At 36.6% G+C, this 24508-nt stretch overlaps 2 protein-coding genes across 2 annotated transcripts; one reads left to right on the forward strand and one right to left on the reverse strand.

The window, feature by feature from the left end:
• Positions 1-54: 54 nt before the first annotated feature.
• LOC125857863 (protein RRC1-like) lies at positions 55-17466 on the forward strand. Its single transcript, XM_049537514.1, is given in 17 exon segments — positions 55-339; positions 421-556; positions 700-745; positions 5670-5730; positions 5814-5963; positions 6893-7009; positions 7100-7265; positions 9100-9212; positions 9673-9744; positions 12403-12624; positions 12994-13052; positions 13380-13464; positions 13578-13715; positions 13995-14222; positions 14225-15114; positions 15767-15933; positions 16929-17466. Coding segments are annotated over 17 exon segments (2940 nt in total). The 5' UTR covers positions 55-276; the 3' UTR covers positions 17156-17466.
• Positions 17467-18271: 805 nt separating this feature from the next.
• On the reverse strand, positions 18272-22896 carry LOC125858357 (uncharacterized). Its single transcript, XM_049538113.1, has 2 exons — positions 22593-22896; positions 18272-19883 (listed from the first exon to the last, which is right to left on the reverse strand). The coding sequence occupies exons 1-2, from the start codon at positions 22683-22685 to the stop codon at positions 18561-18563; spliced, it is 1416 nt and encodes a 471-aa protein (XP_049394070.1). The 5' UTR covers positions 22686-22896; the 3' UTR covers positions 18272-18560.
• Positions 22897-24508: the final 1612 nt, after the last annotated feature.

Genomic DNA, 24508 nt, shown 5'->3' on the forward strand with positions numbered 1-24508 from the left:
AAAAAAACCAAAAAAGCAAAAACAAAAATCATTTTGAGGACTTGTTTTTTTTTTTTTTTGGGGGCCTAAAGCCACTAGGGTTGAGCCGTCCTTTTGGTGAAGAACCCTTGTGGCTAGTAGAAACTTTGGAAGAACAAATCTCATCAAAGAAAAACTCTGGAAGAACAAAAGGAGTGCCGTTCTAGTTAATTGTTGGAATAATACTTTCTTCTTGATGTTTTTCTGAACCGAAACCCAAATTTCTGCTTTCCAATTGAAGTAGTATCTGGTGAGAAGATGAGTGCTCGGAAGAAGACCCCTTTCCAGAAGCATAGAGAAGAGGAAGAGGCAAAGAAAAAGGTATGAACTTTAGCAATTTTAGTTTTCTGTGGAAATGGGCGATTTCTCATTTAGCTCACTATGTATGTCTTGTATTGGCAGAGGGCAGAAGATGAAACAGCTCGTCTGTATCAAGAGTTTGTGGAATCGTTCCAAGCGGACAATACACCAGGTTCCAAGGCATTTGTTAGAGGGGGAACCATCAATCCAAATGATAAATTGAAGATGGATTCTCAAGGTCCGTTCGTTGCAAGAATCTATATATGTTTGATATTTGTGATTCTTGTTTTATTAATTCTTACAAATAAAATGTGACTTTTTTTTATTACATGAACAAATTATTAAACATATGGACCTTTTCTATTCATTCGAGGATGGCAGGTGGAAATTCTAAAGATGAGGGGTCAGGTTTAAAGAAGGGAAGTAGGTAAACTAATGCTTTTGATTGACCATGTTGCAATGTTACTGTAATTTAGGATACTGAATACCAAGTTTCTCATGATGATCATCACTGTTCTTATTAGGCTTTTATATGTTTCCAGGTTGTTTTGTGTCAGTTAGTCTCTTTAGATATTTGATTTCAGTCTTCCTTTGACTTACCTTCAAATGATAATTATGTTGGTACTATGTGTATATGGAGAGGGAGCTTGGTGCCTCCATTATCTGCTATATGGCAATATCTTATGAAAAAGTCAATTATAGATTGGGGTCACTAAATTTTCCTTGAAATACTGCATTAGGAGTTTGATCACACTGGAAATTTCCATACGAATAATTTCAACAAAATTTTGAATATCATCTTTCAATTTTTTCTTTTAGAACTATTCAACCTCCGATACAAATAGATACATTTGTTGTATTTCATCACTTCGACAAGTTTAGTATTAAGCATAACAACCCTATTGTTCAAGTGTCAGTAAGACATTTTGTCAATTGAGGAAGGTATACGTGCTTTTGCGGGTCTTAGTGTAACTGGTTTGTTTAAGTTGCCAGTTTCAAAAATAAATAAATGTGTAACTTGTTTTTCTTGATATAGACTTCAACTTGTTACTACCTTTTTGGAGATCTCCAACATACCTTAATGTGGAGGAATATAACATTACTAGTTTTTTTTTATAAAAAGAAACAATAACATCTCCAATGCTATCTTAAAATGATGTTGTTACCCCCAAGGCCTAGCTCGAGTGGCAAATCGCAGGTTCAAGCCCCACACTATGCAAAGCGAAGTCCAATATTTAAGTGGAGAAGGGTAGAGGGGTGGGCCCATTATCCACCGAGTTTAGAAGGCTGTGATTGGTCCAAAGGGTTGGTCCAAAGGGCGGTGGTTCACAGACGAATTTCTCGGTTATCAAAAAAAAAAAAGAAGAGCCGAATGATGATTACATGAAATACTTCTACAAGTCTTTATACTTTGAAACCCAAAATCGGAGACCAAATTGGGGGATGAGGAATTGCATGTCCATGTCTAGATTGAGAGGAAAGCGAATTACTCCAAAGAGCTTTTGAAGAGAGTAACAGTGGAAGCAATAAGGGCACCTGCGGGAGATAAGGCATTAGGCTGGACGATGATCAAGGAAGTAGTAATGATAGCTTGAGATCACTTTCACGAGCATGAATATTTTGTTAAGTGTGTAAATTCCACTTATAGTGCATTGATTGACAAATAGTTCAGTGTGAAAGAGTTGAAAGATTAGGCCAATTAGTCTAATTAGGAGCATTTACAAAGTTATAGGAAAGTTGTTGGCATCAAGACTAAAACAAGTAATTAGGAAGCTGGTGGATATGAACAAGATGACTTTCTTCAAAGAAAGTCAAATAAAAGATGTACTACTAATAGCGGATGAGGCTTTGGATCTAGAAGAAGACAAAGAGGATCAAGTTTTATTTAAGTTAGACAGACAGAAAGTCTATAATCATGTTAATTGGGATTTCCTGATGGACTATTAGAAAACATGGGTTTCAAATATAAATGGAGAAAGTGGATAAAATTTTGTATATCAACAGTAAGATTCTCTTATCTTGATAAATGAGACGTCTGTTAGAGTTTTCTCAGGGCTCTAAGGTAAGGTGACCCTCTATCTCCCCAGTGTTTTGAAGAGTGTGAATCGAGAAAAAGGTCAATGCCCTTGCTTCATTGAAGTGAAACACAATTAACAGAAAAACGACCAAAATAAATAGAGACTATTTACAAACAAAAGTTCAAATTTAAAACTAAAAAGTAGATATGACCAAATCCTCCACAGACCATAGGACAAACAAAATCAAAGCTATTAATGGATCAACATCTAATTCTGATTCTTCTATTTCTACAAGGTTGTCAAAATATTGTATTATTCTATTATCATTATATTGATCATCATCTTCTTCAACTCCATCATCACTTTCAACTTCATCTACTAGGGATAAACTTGTAGCTAGTTATTTTCTTCTCTTATCTAAGCTTGAGTTATTCCCCTTAAACCATAATGGTTCTCCCCAACTCCACTTGTCTCCACAAGTACAACAACACCCCAAGTGAAATTGGAATCTCCCTAAAAAATTGCTTCATCTTTATGATTTTGAGGGACTCGTGTTAACCATTCATTAGCATCATCAATACTGTCCAAAAGAATTGGATTAATTACATTACAAGTGTTATAATGACGACTCAATGTTCTATTGTATTTTATGAACACTAGCTTGTTAAGGTACTTTAGGGTTAGTGTATTCCTCTTCTTGGTATGAATCTGCAGATAAGTTGTGGAAATAATTTAATTATCCTAATATACTAAATCTTTCTTCTTAGTTCTTACCTGTTTAAACATGCTCCAGTTCTCCTCACATCTAAAAGTTAGACTTAGAACTTTGATGGAGAGCTTTTGTAACTCTAGAGTCCGTGCAACTTAGCTTGTAAGTACTAATCTTATGTGCTATTGTATCTTGCACATCTTTATCGGTGACCGACTTACCAACACAACCATGGAATCCCTTCTTTTTATTGTGTAAATCCTTCTTATAGTTATCATAATAGTGATGGGCTCAAGACTTTGGGGTGGCCCAGTGGTTTGGGCTTGGGACTTCCATGTTGGAGGTCTCAAATTTGAAACCCCTTGCCAACGAAAGCTAGGGGTTTGCCTTCTGGGTCGAGCTTGTCGCACCGAGCTTGCTTAGTGCGGGTTACCTCTCCTGTGTGGTTTGCGAGCTATTGCATAGGAGCGGGTTTTACCCTGTGCACACCCAAAGGGTAGCGGCTGCGGAAATCCCTTGTCATAAAAATAAAAAAAATAAAAAATGATAGTGATGGGCTCAAATATTCACAGCTGCATGCAAAGGTTTATGAAGTTGATCCAATCACCTTTTATCAATGATCTCAAATACCTTTACATATTTTTGCTTGTCAAGAAGTGACGCTTGAGTAGACTCCTTGCTCTATCTGTAGCTTTATAAAGATAGCCCATTGGTGGTTTTTGCTCTCCATCCACCAAACAAAGTACTTTAATCAAGGGACCACCAATTTTAAGAGTATAAAAAGCATTACTCCAATAAGAAATAGTTATGCGTGCAACTTCTTTCCCCATAACTTTTTTTGCTAACTTATTCTTCTTTTGAAATGAACAAGCTTCTCAAATTGTCCTTTTGCATGTGCATACTATGCAAAGGTCAAGAAAACAACAACAAATATAGTCTTGCCTGGTTTCACCAAGTTCTTTTGTTTTGTGGATATCCTCATATTTAATAACAAAGGCCTTTGAGCAATGTAAAAATGTACCTTGTAGAGAAGGTTTTCTTTTTTTTGAAAATATTCCCGAACATCAAATATATACCATGAGCTGCACATGGAGTCTGATAAATGAACGAGGACATTCTCTTCAACATATCACCTGCTTTAACATTTTCATTTGTGTTGTTTGTAACAACTTGAACAACTTTCTTTTCTCTGACCTTCTCTATAGTGTTCTGAAACAAGGAGAACATTTTGATGGAATCAGTGGATGAGTCACTCATATCAATGGATTCAAGAAATAAGCTTCCTTTTGGAGAATTCACCAGCACATTGAAAATCATTTTTCCAACTTTTGCCGTCCACTTACCTGACATAATAGAACATCCAAACTTGTTCCATTCTACCCGGTGCCTTCTCCACAATTGTTTTGTCTTTTTCCACTTCTTTAATCTTTAGTTAGATAAGGACCTCTAACTTCATGAGAATTGGGGGGATTCATTCGTAGATCAAATTGGTCTAAGGCCTCAATGAATGCTCCAAAACTGTCTATAATTGACACAATTAAGGGGGAGCCTGTATAATTGACACAATTAAGGGGGAGCCTGTATAATTGATACAATTAAGGGGGAGCCCTGCATTGTACACCCACCGTGGAAAAGCCGCTACTGCACGATCCTTCAAAATATCCGTGGCAACATCATGCAAATTTCTATTAGTGCTTTTCCGTGCCCCATATCTAGGGTTCTGCAGGAAGTAACAATCTAAAGGATCTTTCTTGCCGGTTGATCCACAACTTGAAGAGACTGTCTTTGCAGAAAGCGATAAATCAACAGCTTCACCTTCTTCCATTTCATCATCATCAACACCAACTTTACTGACCACTAGGCTGCCACCTGGTTGCGCATATTTCTACTTTCACAGAAATGCGTTATGGTCTTTTAAGACTTTATCCCATGGTTCTGTAACCTTGGATGATGTCCTTTTACACTCAAACTAGTATCAAAATGAGCAAATTAGCATATGAAATCTAGTCCCATTTTGAGTTCATTTCGCTATGATTTGGTCCCTTGTCTGGCTACAAAATGGCCACTTAGTGTAGTATAGCATTCACTGTGTATTTCTTCTGAGAAGGCTAACTAACTACTAAAGTTGGAGGTATTTCCATGTTGTCCTTATTGTTCCCATCGGATCCTGCGGTAGGTTTTGCTATCTACCTAAATACTCAGTGAACAATTTTTAAAAAAATTGTGTAGTGAGGGAAGATAATATATCCCTACATCTGCGAATAGGTTAACAAACAATAAATTTTCTATTCCCATAGGAAGAAACACAGTGAATTGATTAAAAGAGGTTTTGCTTGTTATTAAATGTGCTGATCACTGGCTTCTTTCTTCTTTAATTGGGGTTATATTGGTGCAAATTAATGTGTTGTTAATGGTTAACTCGTCTTTATTGCTGCTCTGTATAGACAAATAGTACTTACTCATGGGTGGTAATCATGTGGTGCTACTTACGGTTTACTTGTAATATCACGTTTCCTTGATCCTTTATCTCTTACCTTCTTCCCCTTTTAAATTATTGGTCCTGCACTGTTCAAGGATAAGATTATTGGTAGCAAAGATTCTGGAATGTATCTTGTGAACTGCAGGTATGTGCCTTCTTTCTTACCACCTCCTATGGCAACTAAGGGAAGAGATCATGAAAAGAAGGTTAGTGGGTGTTTGAAATCTCTTTGGTGCAAGAGTTGTAAACTTGTAACTAGTTGATTTCTAAATATGTTGGTTACTTCTAGCAGAAGGAGGACAAGCCGAGGGAAAAAGAGAAGGGCAAGGCTAGGAACATTGATAATTTCATGGAGGAACTGAAACATGAGCAAGAAATGAGGGAAAGGCGTAACCAAGACCGTGAACAGTGGCGTGATCGTCATACTGAAAATTCTGCTGTAAGTGGATTTACGATCTGCAAAGAAAAAATGTTCAGATTATTTGTTTTAATCTTCTGTTTTCTATCTTGAATTCATGAATCAGATCCGAGAAGATTTGACAAAAGTCATGATAACGTATGTTGTAATAGCTTCTATTTAGAATGAATGCGTTAAAACTTAAGGAGTGTTGGGTGCATTAAAAAAGTTGTAGACAGTTAGTTACATCATGTTCTCTTGATGATATTTGGATCTGAATCTTTTGTGGGAACTGGAGAAGTTAAATACATTACTTAGACGATTGCTTTACCACTTCTAGAGTAGGTACACAAGATATGTTACATGTGCACATCTTGTTGTAATTGCTGATGTGCTATGAGTGAGCACGATCAGTTTTCTCTGAAATAGAGCAAAACTTCAACAATTATGAATCTATGATATTATCACATTATCACAATTTGTCATACTATTTGCATCTATGATTCATTTCCCTTTCTTAACATCTGGGATCGGAAACATAAAATGATCTTTTCATGCATTCAGGCATTTGGCCATCTTAAGATGAATTTCTTTTATGTTACCCTGTGCGCATCCAAAGATGATTTTCCTTTATGGATATGTTATATGGAGGAAGACAATTACATCTTTGATGATCCTTTCTTTAACTGTATCATTTTCATCCACAAAAATATATGACTCCTTGCTCTGCTACTCATTGGATCACTAAACACCCCAAAGGCCTATCCCAGCCCTCTACTATCAGAACATGGCCCAAATGTCTAATTCTGGTCTACACATGAAAATGTTTTAGGAAATGATCATTTGTCAATTTACTTGGAAAAATAGTGATTTAAAATATGTTATGCCTAACCAAATGGAGGTTTGATATGGCATCTTGTTGTGTCATAATGATGATATTTGTATATCCTTAAACCTTACTCTTTCCTCAGCCATCTAGTCGGTTTGATGAACTGCCCGATGACTTTGATCCTAGTGGAAGGCCTGGATCATTTGATGATGGAGACCCACAAACGACAAATCTCTACGTAGGAAATCTATCACCTCAGGTAAGGTTCTTGTTCTTAAATTTGAGATCATTGTTTTTTTGCTTTAGGTGTTTCTTTTGTGTGATACCTATTTATTTTATTTACTTGCAGGTTGATGAGAATTTTCTTTTGCGCACATTTGGGAGATTTGGCCCCATTGCTAGTGTAAAAATAATGTGGCCAAGGACTGAAGAGGAAAGAAGGCGACAGAGGAATTGTGGTTTTGTAGCTTTCATGAATAGAGCTGATGCTCAGGCTGCAAAGGATGAGATGGAAGGTTAGCTTCATCTTCTTGATTTGAATGTAAATTTATTTCTTGATCTGTTCTTTTTTGTCGGACGAGTGTGATTGTCTTGCTCCTCTTTGTAGAGCACTTCTATTGACNCCCCCCCCCCCCCCTTTTTTTTTTTTTTTCTTCCCCTCAGACGCTTAGGAATTGTTCATTAGGTTCTTAGTGATTGACCAAGTTGACATTATGTATGTTTTTTTAAAAGTACAGAGAGGTATAGGATCCTCAATGACAAGTGGTCAGTAGCCTCAAGATGACAGTAAGTAGTTAAATAGGATATATGTCTGTTAAAAAACATACACGCAGAGTTGCCCCCAAGGCTTTGTTCTAGTGGTAAGAGCGCAACGTGTGATGTGTACAGTAGACTCATGTCGCGGGTTCGAACCCTGCCGCAAAAGAAAGACTGGTATTTAAGTGGAGAAGACCCATTCAAATTTCGAACTGTAAAGAAAAAGAAAAACATACATGTGGAGTCTACAATGCATAAATGTATGAAGCAGAAGAAAGGAGGAAAATTCTGTAGCCAAGGCTGTTATATTCTGTATCAAAACATGCAAACAAATGTTGCTGATCTTATTTGTTCCAGTTGACTGTCTCCATCCTAGTCCTTTTCTTGGATTTCCCCTCCTTGTTCTGTGTCTATTCTGATTCCTTATTTGTTTGAGATATACATTTGGTAATAGAAGGATATTCACAAGGAACAAGGTTTTGATCAGTGATTTTACATTCTTTGTTTTGTCGATAGTCTTCTTCACGAAGTAGTCAAAAGAGAACCGCAGAAGTTGAGGTGCGCGCAAGCTGACCCAGACACCACTATTATATATATTAAAAAAGCTAAGCGCTAAAGTTTGTTGGGATTTTAGGTGCAAAGCACAAGTGAAGTATTTGACTTTAATGAAAAAGCGCTTGTGAAGAGAGAACTAGAAATATATATGTAATATAAGGAAAAAGATCTACAAACACGAACAATGATTATTTGGACTAAAGAATTGAAAAAACTATAATTAAGCAAAATATATGAAGTAAAAATCATGTCCAAAGTTTAAAAACCATTTTATATATCTGATTTAGAAGGAAAAAATGTAATATAACTTATATGGTTAGCTTTCTTGTACTAAATTTATAATATCTAATTGCTGATCACTAAAGATTCGTTCAGAACCTTTTTGAACAGTTAATAAAATAGTTTACCAGCTATATTTATAACTAAGTGCTGTCCTGTTTAAGGCAAAGTCATAGTGATGAGGTGTATGTCTTAGCATGTGAGGATTGAGACTAAAACACNNTAAGGACATGCTGGCCACCTTCAAAATTTACAGCCCTAAGCGAAATTACAAGCTTTCTTGTACTAAATTTATAATATCTAATTGGTGATCACTAAAGATTCGTTCAGAACCTTTTTGAACAGTTAATAAAATAGTTTACCAGCTATATTTATAACTAAGTGCTGTCCTGTTTAAGGCAAAATCATAGTGATGAGGTGTATGCCTTAGCATGTGAGGATTGAGACTAAAACACCACCTAAGTGTGGCAAAGCACGTAACCTGCCTTTTACTGAGCTTCAGGCATTAGCGCCTCAACTGAGCCTTCAATAACTTTGCTTCTTAGGTGGTGCCTCCTCTAGTTTCAGCTATGTACGCATTCCAGAAGTGTCTATTCCATGGCCTATGTAAATTATGGCATGAAGTTGGAAATTAATTAGTCGTGAGCATGGGGATGCTAGCATGTGTACTTATTCCGTGTGTACTCGCTCTATTGCTTAATATTCTGTATCTTTTGCAAGAATGTATTTTGATATCTAAACCATGTTAATATTATCCAGGAGTTATTGTTTATGAATATGAGTTGAAGATTGGGTGGGGTAAATCTGTCTCTCTGCCTTCTCAAGCACTACCTGCTCCTCCTCCAGGACATATGGCTATCAGGAGTAAGGAGGTTTGTCTATTATTTTGAGTACAATGCTCTGTTATATACATGTTAAGAATTTGATAAATGGTTGAGTCGAGGAGTTTGTGTATTAATAATCAATAAGTGATAGAGTGAATGGTTTGATGAGTTATGTATGTTAAAATATTGTATGATCAGTTGAATACATGTTAAAAACAAAGACAATGGGATGAAGCATGTGTTCATGTTGGAATAAGTTGTGTCTTGCATGTTTATTTGTTGATATGATATGTATAGACATCCTGTAGTGGTGTATCTCACCCTTTTCCTTGGAAATGTTTCCCATGTAATAGTCTTCATCAAAAAAATGTTTCCCATGTAATAGTTTCTGTTAAAGCTGTATTTCAGCATGCTAGAGATGCTTTCTATTGTCACCTCCCGGTTTCTCTTTATGATATCAGCTTATGCTCATGTACTTATTCAAGAGATCTATCTTCTTGGTTTTCAGGGTGCAACTGTTATCTTATCGGGTCCATCAGGTCCTCCAGTTACTACTGTTCCAGGCCAGAATTCTGAGTTGGTATGATGATTAGTTGATCTTTCTATATTTCCTTGTTCGTTCTTTCTTTGTTGGGATAATTATCAGATCTCTATAGCTCTTCTTTACCGTGTTATTGAAAGATATCATGATAGTGAAGCAAAATGTTCAGAGAGTTTAGGTCTATTGGAGTAGATTTGAGAGGGTTCTTGTCAGCTTCGTTTTAAATTATAATTTTTTCCTTATACTTTATCTATAAAATAGGAATTTTACTTTGTATGTTGTTCTTTGAATAAAAAAGGAAACTGTCTGAAGATGAAACCCGGACTTTTATTACCTCAAAGAGAACTGATCTGTATTTCCTGTTTGGCAAGAAACATGGAGGAGAGTGTACAAAATAAGTGCAACTTTATAAAGAAGTTGTGTTTAGCTGTGAACAATTCTGTTCTAGGGTGCTATGAGTAGGAAGGATTTTGAGTTTTTGACCAATCTGCCAATTTATGCTCAACATTTTTATTTTTAGGTGAACACATGAATTTTATTTGTACCAAGTCTGAATTTACTTCTTTTAGTTAACAAATTCTCAGTATACATTTTGAGGCTTGTTTTTAACTCATTTAAACAATTTATGCGGCAAAAAACTCATGAGTGCTGAACGATCTAAATTCCAAGAATCTGTGGATAATTTGTTGGCCTTTTTTTTGTTGCTAATGTTCATGTTATCATTAGGTAGACTAGAAAAAATTATGAGGGACTTACCATGGGAAGAAAAGGGGGGAGGTGAAAGAGTATCATTTCGAAAATTGGATGCAATTAATGGACACAAAATCGGGGGAAGAGGGATACAAAGATTATCAATGTTCAATATGAAATTGTTTGAATAGCAGTCATGGAGATTTTCCTAGGAGAAGAATGTATTGATCAGAAACTTGATAACTGTTAAATATGGATTCTTAGAGAATTGATAGTCCTCTGGAGATGTGACAAACTATAATGAAGTTAGTTTGTGGAAGAACAAATTTTTACAGTCTAGGATTCACGATTGGTAATAGCAAGGGTATTCGGTTTTGGGAAGACAAGTGGCGTGCTGGAGCCACTCCAGAGGAAACATTTACTTAAGAGTGGTAACTAACAGGGATGCTATAGTGTTTGACCATCTGCGATGAGAAAGCCAGGAAATCACATGCTTATAAGAAAAGTTTACAGGACTGCAATAGCAGGAGATTGAGAAATTTCTTCGCATTCCATATGAGTGGCCTACAAGAGGTGAAGGGATGATCCCTGGAGTTATTTTTTGGTGTTTATGGACTGAAAGGAACCGTATGTGCTCTGATGGGATCTCAACTCCAAACCACTCTCTCAAAGCTAAATGTTTTCCTATGCTATTCAGTTGGGTTAATTTAACCCCTGTATTTAGCACTGAACAATATCTTGACTTTGTTAACTCTAGTCTCTAGTACTAGTTTGAAGATTGTAAAGGAGCTAACAACTTTTGCTTAGGCCCTCTGTGAGCCGTTTTGTCTATTCTGTAATTCTTGCTCGATGCTTTTTAATGAAATACCTTCATTAAAAAAAATGAAGTTAGTATGATTGACCTTTTATTGTACGAACGGAGAAGGGTCAAAAATGCCCTTAACATAGTAGAAATGGTTCAAAAATACGGCCTTGCACCTATTGGATCAAATTTGCCCTCCTTTTCACCTATTGGGTCAAAAAAACCCTCCTTCCACTTAATGAGTAAAAAATCCCCTTAACCTATTTGAAATGATACAGATTTGCCCTCCTCCTGCCGAAAAAAATATTTATCAACTATTAAATACTATGTAGTATCCTCGCGCTTCATGTGGTTTTAAAATATCTTATTTGAATTTATAAAGTATAACATTTTTATAATATCAAATATTTAAAGAATTCTTCTTATCCTTCAATTCGAATAAATTAAGTTTCAGCTTTTAATCTATTTTGCTACTAGCATCTTACTTATATATCTTTTTCTCCTGTTACTTAAAATTTTTAGTCTTTTAAAACTATTGAGATTTTTGTATAATTTATGTTAAGTGATACTGTATTTGCACTCTATTAAGAAACATCTTAAAAGAAAAAAATCTCAACAAAAATTCATCTTTTTGTGGGCACACACGCATATTGAAATTCCTCTTTCTCTGTGACTAAGAGCCTGTTTGGATTGGCTTAGAATTAAGTCAATCCAAACAGGTTATATCATATATGTATTCATATAGGGGTCGTTTGGTTTGAAGACATGTTATGCTAAGATTAGTTATGCTGGGATTAGTTATACTGAGATTAGTGCCATGATTAGTTATCTTTTGGTTTGTTGTATTAACATGGATTGCATAATTTCTAAGAAGTTGCTTGTTTACAAAAATACACTCTACCTTATTTAGTAGAAAGGGTTTGAGAGGAGTGTTTTAGTCATTTTCATTGTTTATCCTGGGATAACTAATCGTGATAATATTTTCAATAGATATTCTGATAAGTTCAGTTTCAAAAAAATAGATATTCTGATAAGTTGTAGGGCCTTAAGTTAGCTAGAAAAACTTGACTGATATAACAATCAGCCTGTCTTCTGATGCGTCCTTTTATAAACATGTACTATTCTTGAGTATCTCCAATCTATAAAGAAGATGATTATTAAGCACCGTTTTCCTATTTCATCTGATACTTTTTTTGGTTCTGCAGGTTCTCACTCCAAATGTACCTGATATTATGGTTATTCCACCAGAGGATGATCATCTTCGCCATGTTATTGATACAATGGCTCTGTGTGTTCTCGACGGAGGTTGTGCTTTTGAACAAGCCATAATGGAGCGAGGTCGTGGAAATCCTCTCTTCAGTTTCTTGTTTGAGCTTGGCTCGAAGGAGCATACTTACTACGTTTGGAGGCTCTATTCTTTTGCTCAGGTAATTTGCTGCTGCTGTAAAGTCTGGATGAATGTTACTGCAATTATTTTCTTCCTGTTAAATGGAGTTAATAGTACTCGTGACATAACCCCATCAACCACTTCTACAATCCATGTGGATACTTCAAACAATGTTTCAATGGCAAAAGCCAATAGTTTCATGCAATTGTAACTGATGAGAATTTTGTTCTTGTCAATTATTGTTTCTCTTTCCATGTTATGCAAAGCAATATGACTAATTGTACTTGTGATATAATCAATAAGTGAAATACTTCATTTGATACCCTTTGCAGGAATTTGGACATTTTGTCCTCTTATGCTTTTCGTTCCTCACTAATAAAAATTTCTTTCCTTATTTAAAAAAAAACAGGGAGATACTCTTCAACGATGGAGGACAGTCCCTTTCATCATGATAACTGGTAGTGGGAGGTAATGCATTGTTCCAACTTATATCATCTTTCAGTACACATTCCATAATTACTTTTCCTCTTGCTGAAGTATCAGATATTTGATGCATGTGCATGTCAGTTCCTGAATGCAACACTTTTTAAGTCAGTTTCTTAGGAAGCTTCTACCGATATTTCCCTGAGGATATGCTTGCTGTGAAAGAATGAAATCATCTAAATAGAATTTATCATTCAATTTTTGCGAAGGCTGCTGAGTTCTGCAAGGCTTTGATGAAGTCCTGCAGCCTTTTTAGAAGTTCTCCTTGAATATTGTGCTCTTTCTTCAAATATAATAAATTCACATATGCAGGTGGATACCACCCTCTCTACCAACACCGAAAGGAGCTGATCATGAAAAAGAAGCTGGGAGCACATATGCTGCTGGAAGAAGCAGGGTATGCCCTTTTGATTAGCTTTCTGTTCCAAGGCATTTAAGAGTTTGGATTTTGACTTTGAAACTTGAATAAAAGTTTCTTTGTGATTGATGTTTCTACTATACCTTGTTCAGCGAGTGGAGGTTGAACGGACATTGACTGATGCTCAGAGGGATGAATTTGAGGATATGCTCCGTTCATTGACACTAGAAAGAAGTCAAATAAAAGCAGCAATGGGTTTTTCTTTGGACAACGCTGATGCTGCTGGAGAGGTAACTTTAAGCTGGTTTCATGCAGCAGTCGAATAGCTCACTTGTGTATGAAGCTCTTCTTTCATATTTAACCTTTCAGAGGCAAAACTGCTGATTTTGCACTGTGTTGTGTCTATGTTCATAATGCTTCTTGTTGCCCCTTTATACTTGTTTTGGCTGATCTTTTTGTCTTGTAGCATTAAAATAAGGATTTGGCATGATCTGTTACATGTATACTTCGGATGGTTCTCATTAATGAGCATATTCGAACACAGTTGCACTGCTGATTATAATTTGCAGGTTGTTGAAGTTTTGACAGAGTCGTTGACACTTAAGGAAACTCCAATACCAACAAAAGTTTCTAGGCTCATGCTTGTCTCTGATATTCTTCATAATAGTAGTGCTCCTGTGAAGAATGCATCTGCTTATCGCACCAAATTCGAAGCCTCTTTACCAGACATAATGGAAAGCTTCAATGATCTATATCGAAGTATAACAGGGCGAATTACTGCCGAGGCACTTAAAGTAAGCTGTGCCTGTCACCTACATTTGATCTGCACTCGCTACATCTTTTGTATCCTTTTTTTAATGTGTGGTTAATTTTTCCTTGCATGTTACAGGAGAGAGTTCTGAAAGTGCTTCAAGTATGGGCTGATTGGTTTTTGTTTTCGGATGCCTATGTCAATGGTTTACGAGCTACCTTTCTCCGAACCGGGAACTCTGGTGTGACCCCCTTCCATTCTCTGTGTGGTGATGCACCTGACGTGGAACAAAGGGCCAGCTCTGATGATGCAGGTGATGGCGGCAAAGTTAACCCAGATGGTGCTTTGGCAATTGGCAAAGGAGCTGCGATGAAGGAACTGCTGAGCCTTCCACTTACTGAGCTAGAAAGACGATGCAGGCACAATGGTTTATCTATCGTAGGTGGTAGGGAAATGATGGTTGCTCGGTTACTTTATCTGGAAGAAGCTGAAAAGCAGAGGGGTCATGAACTAGATGAAGATTTGAAATTTGCAAGCCATTCAAGTTCTGCTAGGTTCCCCAGTACTCGGAAAGATAGCAACCTTGAGTTGGACAGGATGGCTCCTTCCGAACGGAACAGTCAAGTGGATTATGACGTACAACTCAAACAAAGAGAGTCTGTATCTTCACACCAAACAAATTCTGCTCCACACTATAATTCAATTGACTTTTCCAGTGAGGGCAAAAGTGAGACAATTTTGCCTACATCTAAATGGGCCAGGGAGGATGATGAAAGTGATGATGAACAAAAGAGAAGTTCTAGGGACCTGGGGTTGACATATTCATCTTCTGGAAGTGAGAATGCTGGTGATGGGCTTAGCAAGATCAAGGATGCAGAGCTTACAACAGACACAAGCAATTCAGCATACCCGGAAAGTGGAATGAACGAAGAGTTGAGGTATGGGCAGTTGAGCATTCCTTGTGGGATTATTTCCGAAGATAGGTGTTACTTATTGTCTTGTCATCCATTTAGCTTTCAGTACTTCCATAGTTCAGGAGGATACTTCCTTGGGTTCTGGAGGATCAACATGAACAATTTCGGAGTGAAATTGTTGTCGGATTAAGCTTCATTTGCTTACAAGCTTAGAGATTAGGAACTTAATGAAAATTACTACAATTTACCTGCTAACTTTTGTATCTCAAATCATTGAAGGATAATTTTTTAAAAGTTAGAAACTACTCTAGTTTGATCTGCCAGAAAACAAGAAAGAATTTCATACTCCCAACCCTCTCAAGGCCAGCAAATGGATGTCTTTTTTCTTCATTATGATTTTAGTAGTTTTCCTGTGGAAAGATACGAGGGTGCACTTTTACGAAATGAAAGACTCTGCATGTTGACTTTCATAATATTCTTAGGATTAGGGATGTTAATATGCCAAGTGTTGGGAGCGAGCTTAGGATCCTTCCCTATTTCCATACTGCAGATTCTCTTTCTGTTTCAAATTTTTGTGGGATTCTATGCCTCATGCGTGGGATCTGTTGCTTTTAATTTGCTATCCTCAGTTTTTCTCCTGTTCGGATTTTGATATGGTCCATAACTAATTTATCAGGCAAAAGCTTAGGCGTCTTGAGGTTGCATTGATTGAATATCGTGAATCTCTTGAAGAACAAGGAATAAAAAGTCCGGATGAAATTGAGAGGAAAGTTGAAATCCATCGGCAATGCCTACAAGCTGAATATGGTTTATTGAATTTCAGCGAAGATGCATCAAAAAAAGGTAAAGCTCTAAACCTGTCAATAGTTTGACATGTCCGTGTATTTATTTAAAATTAAATCCAATAGATCAACATTTAGTGCTGTGATTTCCCATTTCGTTGAATATTCAAGAGAAGAAGCTGATAAACAGCAGTAAAGTGTATTTAATTGCATGTGCAGGTCAAATCTTAGCTTTATACTGCTGTATCATACTTCAATCCTATCTTTTTTGTTTACAATGTTTTTTTTCTAGAATTTTTTTGCTTTGATCAGTTCTCAGATCCTTTGTTGATGTATATTTCATTTTATAGTACAGAATAGCTGAAGCAGCCTGGTTTTATTACTCATATTAATATTTACTGCTTTCAATTTCAAAAAATTAATATTTACTGCTTTAAATAACACTATGAGGACATTCTCTGGATCATAGGTTACTAAGCTGCTTCTTAGGAGACTATATTTTTCCTAAACTGTTTCTGTTAGACGTTAGTACAAGAAATTGTAATGTAACGAGGCGAATAACATATCACACATTTAAGCACTTAGGTGAGGATTTAGCTGTCACAGTATTATGTTTTAGATGCAATGTCCTTTTAACAATATTTTTTCTCGGCATCTATAAGAGGAATCACTTATTGCTGGATAGAGTTGGTCATCATCATATTTACGCGAAGATTATGTATCTGGTGCTCCAAAGGATTAGGTTTAGTGGTAGCTTGTTGTATGGATTAAGCGCATGTCACGAGCCCGAGCTTTGATGAGACTAAAGTTTGGTGTTCAAGTAGAGAAGGGTAGAGGCGTGGGCCTATATCCACTGAGTATTGTACTATGTGCTAGCTGGTTCTAGGAGATTTCTCGGTTATTGAAAAAGAAAGTAAAAAAGACTTAGATATCTGATTGAGCAGGATACTGGACAGGCAGCTTTTATTACAACAATAACAATTTTACCTTATGTTATGTTATTGATATTTTTTTTTGTATTCAAATTGTCTCATATTTCTGCTTTCATAAAAACAGGAGGCAGGTCATCTTCGGAGAGGAGAGAGAAAAGAGACGATGCTCGTGAAGCTTCTAGGAAGCGGCAGCGCAGTCGGAGCAGAAGTGGAAGCCCTCAGTGGAAATCTTCCAGCAGAGACCGTGATAGTGATAGGGAAAAGCGTCGTGATAGGGAAAGGAAGAGTGGAAGCAGGGAGAGAGATGATCATGATAGAGACAAATCTAGGGAGAGGAGACGGGCCAGATGAATACATATGCGCTGTGCAAAATGACCATAAATACAGAGTAGTTGCACTATCATTCCTCGGCAGAGATGCATTTGAGCATTTTATCTTTGCTGGGTGGCAAGGTTGCACGATGATCCTCAATGGCCCCTGGAAGTAAGGTCCTCTTATTTTGGTATTCGCTATGCTCTGCGCCACACAAAGAAAACAATGTTTCCGTATTCAGCTCTATGGTCTAGCAAATTGTACAATTGCAGAGAATCTCATGAACGGCTGTAACTCCATCTTACTTTATGCTTCAGATTTTTCCTGCATTTGCTAATGCGTTTACTGGAGATTTTGTACCTTCCATCTATATTGGACTTCAGCGGTTAGCGGTTCCTAGTTTTCATGTAACCTCCTTTACATTAATGTACTGTCTGAGATAGTATTGTTAGTTGCTTCATGCTTGTGTCCCCTGTTATTAAAGGTTATGAGGTAGAACGTTCATCTTCTCAAATTATTCTTGAATTTGTTTTTCCATTTACATGGTCCCTTTGTTATGTAGCCTTAAGGAAGATTAAGCCAACTTGTCGACCATGCTCAGGGTATCTGGGTAGCAATTGCACCTGGAAGTCGATTTTCACCATGCATTTTGGTATATCATGTTTTTTTCTTTTCATAGAGAGAGTCCAACTTCTCAGTTGAAGCGGAGAAACTCAAAGAGACATTTTACAAATATGCTTTAGCTTGTCCAAGCCTCGTCATGGAAAGAAGTTACCACAGAAAAGAACCCAAAATTCGAACTCTGGAATGAACATACCCAGAAAAGATGAGGAGGAAACTGAGAGATTTCATCTTCATGTTTTAGTTAACATTGAAATTAGAAGTTGTTAAGGGTGATCGAGGAGGAACATAGGTGGATGAACGAAGAGTTTCTGAGGCTGGGAAGATGACATGACAACTCTGGTTGTGCAAAGGAGAGGACCAAAGAAGGATGTGTTGCAATTATCCCAATTCATTTATAGATAGTGTATGAACTTGTTCAAAATGATGGGAGATCTATGCAGCGGTTTTATTTTCCTTTTCCCAAGTTAAAACACCAAGCTAGTAAGTAATAGATTACCACCAATCACTACTTTGATACCATAAACAAGTTGGAAGTGAGAAATTCTCATTTTTAAGAAATAATAATCATTTACATCTCCTTTTCAAACATATTCTATGGTGTATACAAAAGTCCTTTATTCAAAGGAATATTTTCAGGTGACTGACTATCTGAGCACCAAATTAAACACCAATTACTGCACAATTCTTCAGTTTTAAAGCTAAGGTTGCTGCAATTAGAATTCTATGCCTGAAAATTGCATTCCCAGCTCGCTTATAGTATTACCAGAAGCAGTAACATCGGTGCGTTTTAACATTGATTTTTAACCTTTAGTCTCAAGCATTAGCTGACGCCTGGTTGCAACACAGGAAAGAAAGTCCAGTTGTTTTGAATACCTGATTCCTTCCCAGCAGCCTTGTCACTTGTCCACCACTCACAGTCAATACTGTCCTTCTCCAAGACTTCTATTTTCACATTGTCAAAATCAAAATCTTTGCTTGAGCCGAAGGTAATATTCCGGTGTTTTCTATGGCATTGATCTTCCCCACTTTCTGAAGCTTTCCTAGGCGATCCATATGTTTTTTCTTCGGCCATAGAGCTACTACCGCTTTTCATTTCATTGGCTAACAAATTGGAGACATCCATTGGAAGAGTCTGTTGGGAATGTGACATGACGGGCTCCTTTTCTCTACAACTCGGGACATCTTCTCCAGTTAATTCAAATGAAACTCTGTGATCAATTACACCTTCCCCAATTTCAGAACCATTATCAGAATTAGCAAGAGATGCTACCTCGGAGATTTGGTACTCCAAAAGGTAACTATCTCGGGAAGGAGGTTCCCCACCATTTGGAGTCACAGTACCAGAACCTAGCCTTGAAATCCCACCATTTGGGGTCAGAGTTCCAGAACCTAGCCTAGAGCCCCAGCCACTTGGTGTCAATGATCCTGAGCCAACCCTTGAACCCCATTTGCGAGTGGAGAAATGTTCATAACCAAGAAATTTCGGAGGCTCCCCCTTACGAAACTCAATTATAGGGCATTTTCCAGGGAAAGGTGAGGAGGTGCCTGAATTTGATACTACTGAACCAGGAGATACTAGATTACTACCCGGACTTCCTGGATCTTGATAAGGCACAAACTCATACTGGGACAACGGGAACTTATAATTGGACCCACTATATCTTCTGTTGCGGGCCAGTGATGATGTCAAAAGCTGCGCAAAAGGCACTTCTGGTGAAGGTGGAGTTGTCATATGCACCAGCTCAGGTGGGGGAGTAAAATTAGCAGTAGATGGTTCAGTAGTGAAGGTAGAGAAAACAGGTGGGGAAACTAACTGTGTTTCATGAGCATAGGGACCAATTGCAAAAATAGACGCAGTCCCACCGGGAGAATATGCATTGATAGAGAGGGATTTGAGAGAGAGTAATCCAGCGGGTGACTGGGTAGCAGAAGGAGGATCAGATGGAAGAAAGGATGCAGGAGAAGATGGAGGAGCTATAAAGGGAATTACAATAGTGGCTGAGTGGTTTGGATTTTCAGTAACTGGAACAGCAGGTCCAGGTGCTGCAGGTTCAGGAACAAGGACGGCATGACCAATTCTTTTGCTGTGCTTGTGAGAACCAAAACACCAGTATAGACTCCAGCAGCTTCCCCATCTTCTCTTCTGGAACCAAAAAGTTAAAGTTTGTGAATAATAAATCCTCAAAGGAGAATTATGTGCACAATTTTACACATTTAAACAGCTGTAAGACTCAGAATTATAACAAGCATGGTAAGATCCATGTCAGTTAACCCAAAATGAGAAGGCAAGTGAAGAGAATACAAGTAGAATTTCAAACTTGACGTTCTATAAATTTCACACTGCTCAATCTTCATAGGAAAAAGACAAGCAGACTCCAAACTGTAGAAAACACTAATACTCAATGTTACAACAAGCACATAAATCCCTGCTAGTTAAATTATCTCTGAACAATTCTAGTCAGGATTAATATATATGCCAAAGAGGCTTGTTAAAGATGGTAATAACTGGCAACAAAAAGGTGCCCCAGAACTGGCCAATTACAATTTTTCATAACTATCAACATCCTCTCTTTCTACTTTTTGGGCAATTTCATCTATTACATGGGTAGAGCTAGTATTCCCAAAGAAATACATCCTTTGGACATCAGAAATGACGTCAGTGATCACGTCTTGTTCTCATAGCTCAAAACAAGCAAGGGTGCAGAGGTATTCGTCCTTCTCAAAAACACTATGCACGTTGATGTTGTATAGCACAACTTAAGTGCAACCATTTTCACAACGATGCAGCCTCATTTTCCTAATCATAACTTGTATAAATAAGAAACAAGAGTAAAAAGTGCATATGCAAAGGCCAGTCTGGCAAGTGCACAAGGATAAGTTTTTGTTTATTTATGTAGAAGGATAAGTCACTCTATACTTTTGATGGTATTTCAGTTTCAATTTTCTAGCAACATAGAGACCTTTAGCCGTAGGAAGAACTCTTGAAGGAAAAGTGGAACACCAATTTCTCAGCTGAAAAGCTGCCTAAATGCACAACCACATGGAATAGAGTTTACTAACACCCACAAGGTACAAGAAGATCAATTGAACTTTTGGCATTGATTCAGAATATAATTATGGCGTCAAGACAATAACCAATTATAGCTATGTGGGGTATCATAATTAATTAGTGGAACAGGAAGAGGTGGTTACTTACTTACTGTACAACATTCAGAGAACTGCTATATTGTCAAAGTAGTTTAGTTCCAAGGAAAATCCTAATCTACTACTTCTCTCCACTGACTCGATCACAACTACTATGCTCCGACCTCGATTAACCCATCATTTAGTCTCACGGCTTCAAGATATTTCGTAAGCAAACTCTCATTTTCTATTGGCCGTTTCTAATCCCAGAAGCTGGGTTACATATCAGAAAGATGGAGTAGAAAACCTATACCTACAAGTATGAATATATATCTTAAATTGAAACTTTAAAAAAGAATCACAGTAAATTATTTAATGCAATAAATGTAATGATGCAGGCCCTATTCACTATTTTCCGAAACATTGTATTAAACCTAGTGATGCAGACAAAGCAGACCAAATACTTCCTCATTCCTCAATCTTCCTCCTATTTTACGGACATAGCCTATAAATTTCAACAACCTTCCCCTGGAAGTTACAATGGCAACCCCATATAATATCCTCTAGGCTAAAAGACATGATTTCTTTACAGATAAATAACAAAACATTCAAATCAGAGACTTATTTTCAAAGGGCAGTAGGTCTTGTTAAACAACTGTGGAATCAAAGAGAATTCTCTTTTATCCAAACAATTCTTCTAGCCAGGTTTGAAAATATGCTGTTTCAGTTGGATGCTATGTTCTTTTCATGGCACTGCTCCCCCCGTTGACTTTGATCTGCATCACATGATCCAGCACTACAGATGGTAACATAATAGGCGATGAACCAAGAATCACGGAGGAGAAAGAGAACTGCTTATTGCTTAAAAGTTAAATGATTATCAAGATAGAGAAAAAGGAGACCAAAACTGGACCCAGATGCTGAAAAAGTCTTCACTCTTCTCTACAGTCTACACAACCCACCAGTTGATCCTAGCTAAAAAGGTGATAAAAGTACTTCTTAATCTTTACCCAATCGACATCCTAAAACTAAATGCCAGGTTGATTTCACATATGATCATTCAACTAATAACTATTATCCCAGAAAAGTCAATTTCTTCCTGATTCCAATTTTTTTCAACAAAGCAAGAGTTTTTTTGAGAAATCAACTCCCTAAAAGCCTGAGGATTGCAGCAGAACTCCCATTACACAATCCAAATTCTCTCTAGCTTTTCCTTCCACATGTTTGTCCACTCTAATCACCTTCAACAAATATACTGGCTTTTGTAGGTCACAGATTTACAGATGAAGCTACAAATTTCACAATGGACTGAATTTTACATATCTAATCACCGCAAAACGCTCTTCCGTCTCCCCCAAAATCTTATATCAATGTGCACAACTATAATTCGCGATCATAAATAATCATTTCTTCACCAGCTTCCTTTTCTTTACCCGATCTGTTCCTTTTTCCCCCTTCGTTTCATGATTTCGGATCATCTTAGCTGATAACCGTCACACCACCAAATCTCCAATCCAGTCCACAAAAAGAAATACTAATTATTTTTTTTTTAAAAAAAAAAGCTTATACCTTCAACTTCACAAAAACATGAAATTTGCATCAAATCATTACAAACAAACAAACTAAAAAGATAAAAAGTAACACAAAAACAACTTTTTTACCTTTTAGCTATAATTACAAGTAACAGTACATAGTATGGAACAAACAGTTACATAATTATTACATATACCTGAACTGTAGATGGTTGAACTCTACTCTCTGCATTAACTATAGCCGAAGCGGCAGCATTTACAGTATCTACAGTATTCTGTACGCTACTCATCCTTGAAAAAACAAACTACAAAAAAAAAAATACAAATTCTGTTCTCCGGTGAAGAATGATAGATTTTCCGGTAACTGAACCGCCGGACTTTTTTTTTTCTAATTAAGAAAGAAATCAGGAGACATTCGAAGAAGAAGAAACACAATAATCGAGAAAAGACAGCGATTTATTTATTATTAATAAGAAGAAGGAAAGAGGAAAAGTTTAATTAAAAAAAATTAAAAACAGAGTAGAGTCTCTCTCTAGCTGTTATTTTGTAATTATGTAGGGAAAGTGGGGTCAAAAATAACATTAAAGTAAAGATCTGTGGTATTATATTACGTATAAGATGGAGAGGGGGTGGGTGTGGATAATGTTGGAATTATTAGTGAAGAGATGGAATGACGAAAATGACCTTGAGTTGTGGTTGAATTTAATGAGATGCCATTTTATGTAAGCGGCGTAAGATAGATAGGTTTGGCTATTAATGGCAAAACTGACGCCAGGGATGCGCATTTAAGGAAGGGGATGTTGTTTTGGGTGACAAAAGAGTATGCCACCGCGTGAGGTTTTTCACTCGGATCACGTGACCGTCGTGATCTCTGAGTTGTTTGCTTTCTAGTTTTCTTTTCATACGCAGTATATAAACTGATCTGATTAATATCTATGTGCTTTAATTTTGAATGTGAATAAATAGATATATGCATTTACATGATAAATCTCATGTGATACGTGATTTGTTACATAGCAGGACGTGTGTAGCTATTTATTCAATTTTCTATATGTATATATGCACACTCAAAATTGATGAATATAATCGATTAAGGTCAAGTTAAAAGGTATGTATTATGTTTTTTTTTCTTCCTAACTCTTCAGTCTTAAATTAATTATCGTAATGCGTATGTCTCCCTCTTTTAGAAAACATTAATCAAGAGGAAAATTTAACTATTTTATTGTCATTTCTTTTTAGAGAGAAGTATTGAAGACACTTTTAAACTTGACACATTATTGACTAACTAAACTTAGATACACTCTTGATATGCAACATGACATAACAAATGGTTTCAAACTCTTGTAGGAGTATGAGACTCTTAATAAAAAACGAGAGAAATGTTGAAGATACCCCTAAACATAATAAAAATTTAGGGGTGTATTTCACTCATATTACACGATTGAGGTGTATTTAAGTTCAGTTAGTCAAGTAAATGAGTGTTTTTTAATATTGTCAATAGTTCGGGGATAAAATTAATAATTTGCGCCAAATTTAAGAGTGTTTTCAATAATTCTCTCTTACGTAATTGGGTGTTCATATTTTTTTAAAAACAATTCAAGATAATATAAAAAATAATAATTTAATCTTAAACTTTAAATAAAACATAATTTGAAATAATTCTATTATTAAAAATTACGACAGTAACACGCTGGGAATATGTTTTAGCCAACTCACTTTTGGAATATCTCCATGAACATATGCGCCAAAAAAGGATGCAAGCGCTTTATTTAATCTTGGCATAATACATAAATATGACCCTTAATTTGGCTTCAACGGACTACGTCCTCCAACTTTGAGTGTGCATAAGTAGACACTTAAACTTGTATAAAATTGAACAAGTAGACACACATGTCCTACATGACATAATACATGTAGGACGCCACATAGGACACACAATTTTCATGTAAGGTGCCATGTAGGACGAATGTGTCTATTTGTTCAATTTTATACAAGTTTAAGTGCCTACTTGTGCACACCCAAAGTTAAAGGTCATTGTTGTCAGCTGATGTCAAGTTAAGGATCATGTTTACGTATTATGCCTTTAATCTTAGTTGCTTGATTAGCATATTTT

This window comes from Solanum stenotomum, chromosome 3 (genome assembly GCF_019186545.1).
Source record: "Solanum stenotomum isolate F172 chromosome 3, ASM1918654v1, whole genome shotgun sequence".
Classification (NCBI taxonomy): domain Eukaryota; kingdom Viridiplantae; phylum Streptophyta; class Magnoliopsida; order Solanales; family Solanaceae; genus Solanum; species Solanum stenotomum.

Coding starts and splice junctions, on each gene's coding strand:
- LOC125858357 (XM_049538113.1), bottom strand. CDS start 22,685: ATGAGTAGCGTACAGAATACTGTAGATACTGTAAATGCTGCCGCTTCG. Junction 19,884..22,592: donor TTCAACCATCTACAGTTCAG/GTATATGTAATA, acceptor TTTTGGTTCCAG/AAGAGAAGATGGGGAAGCTG.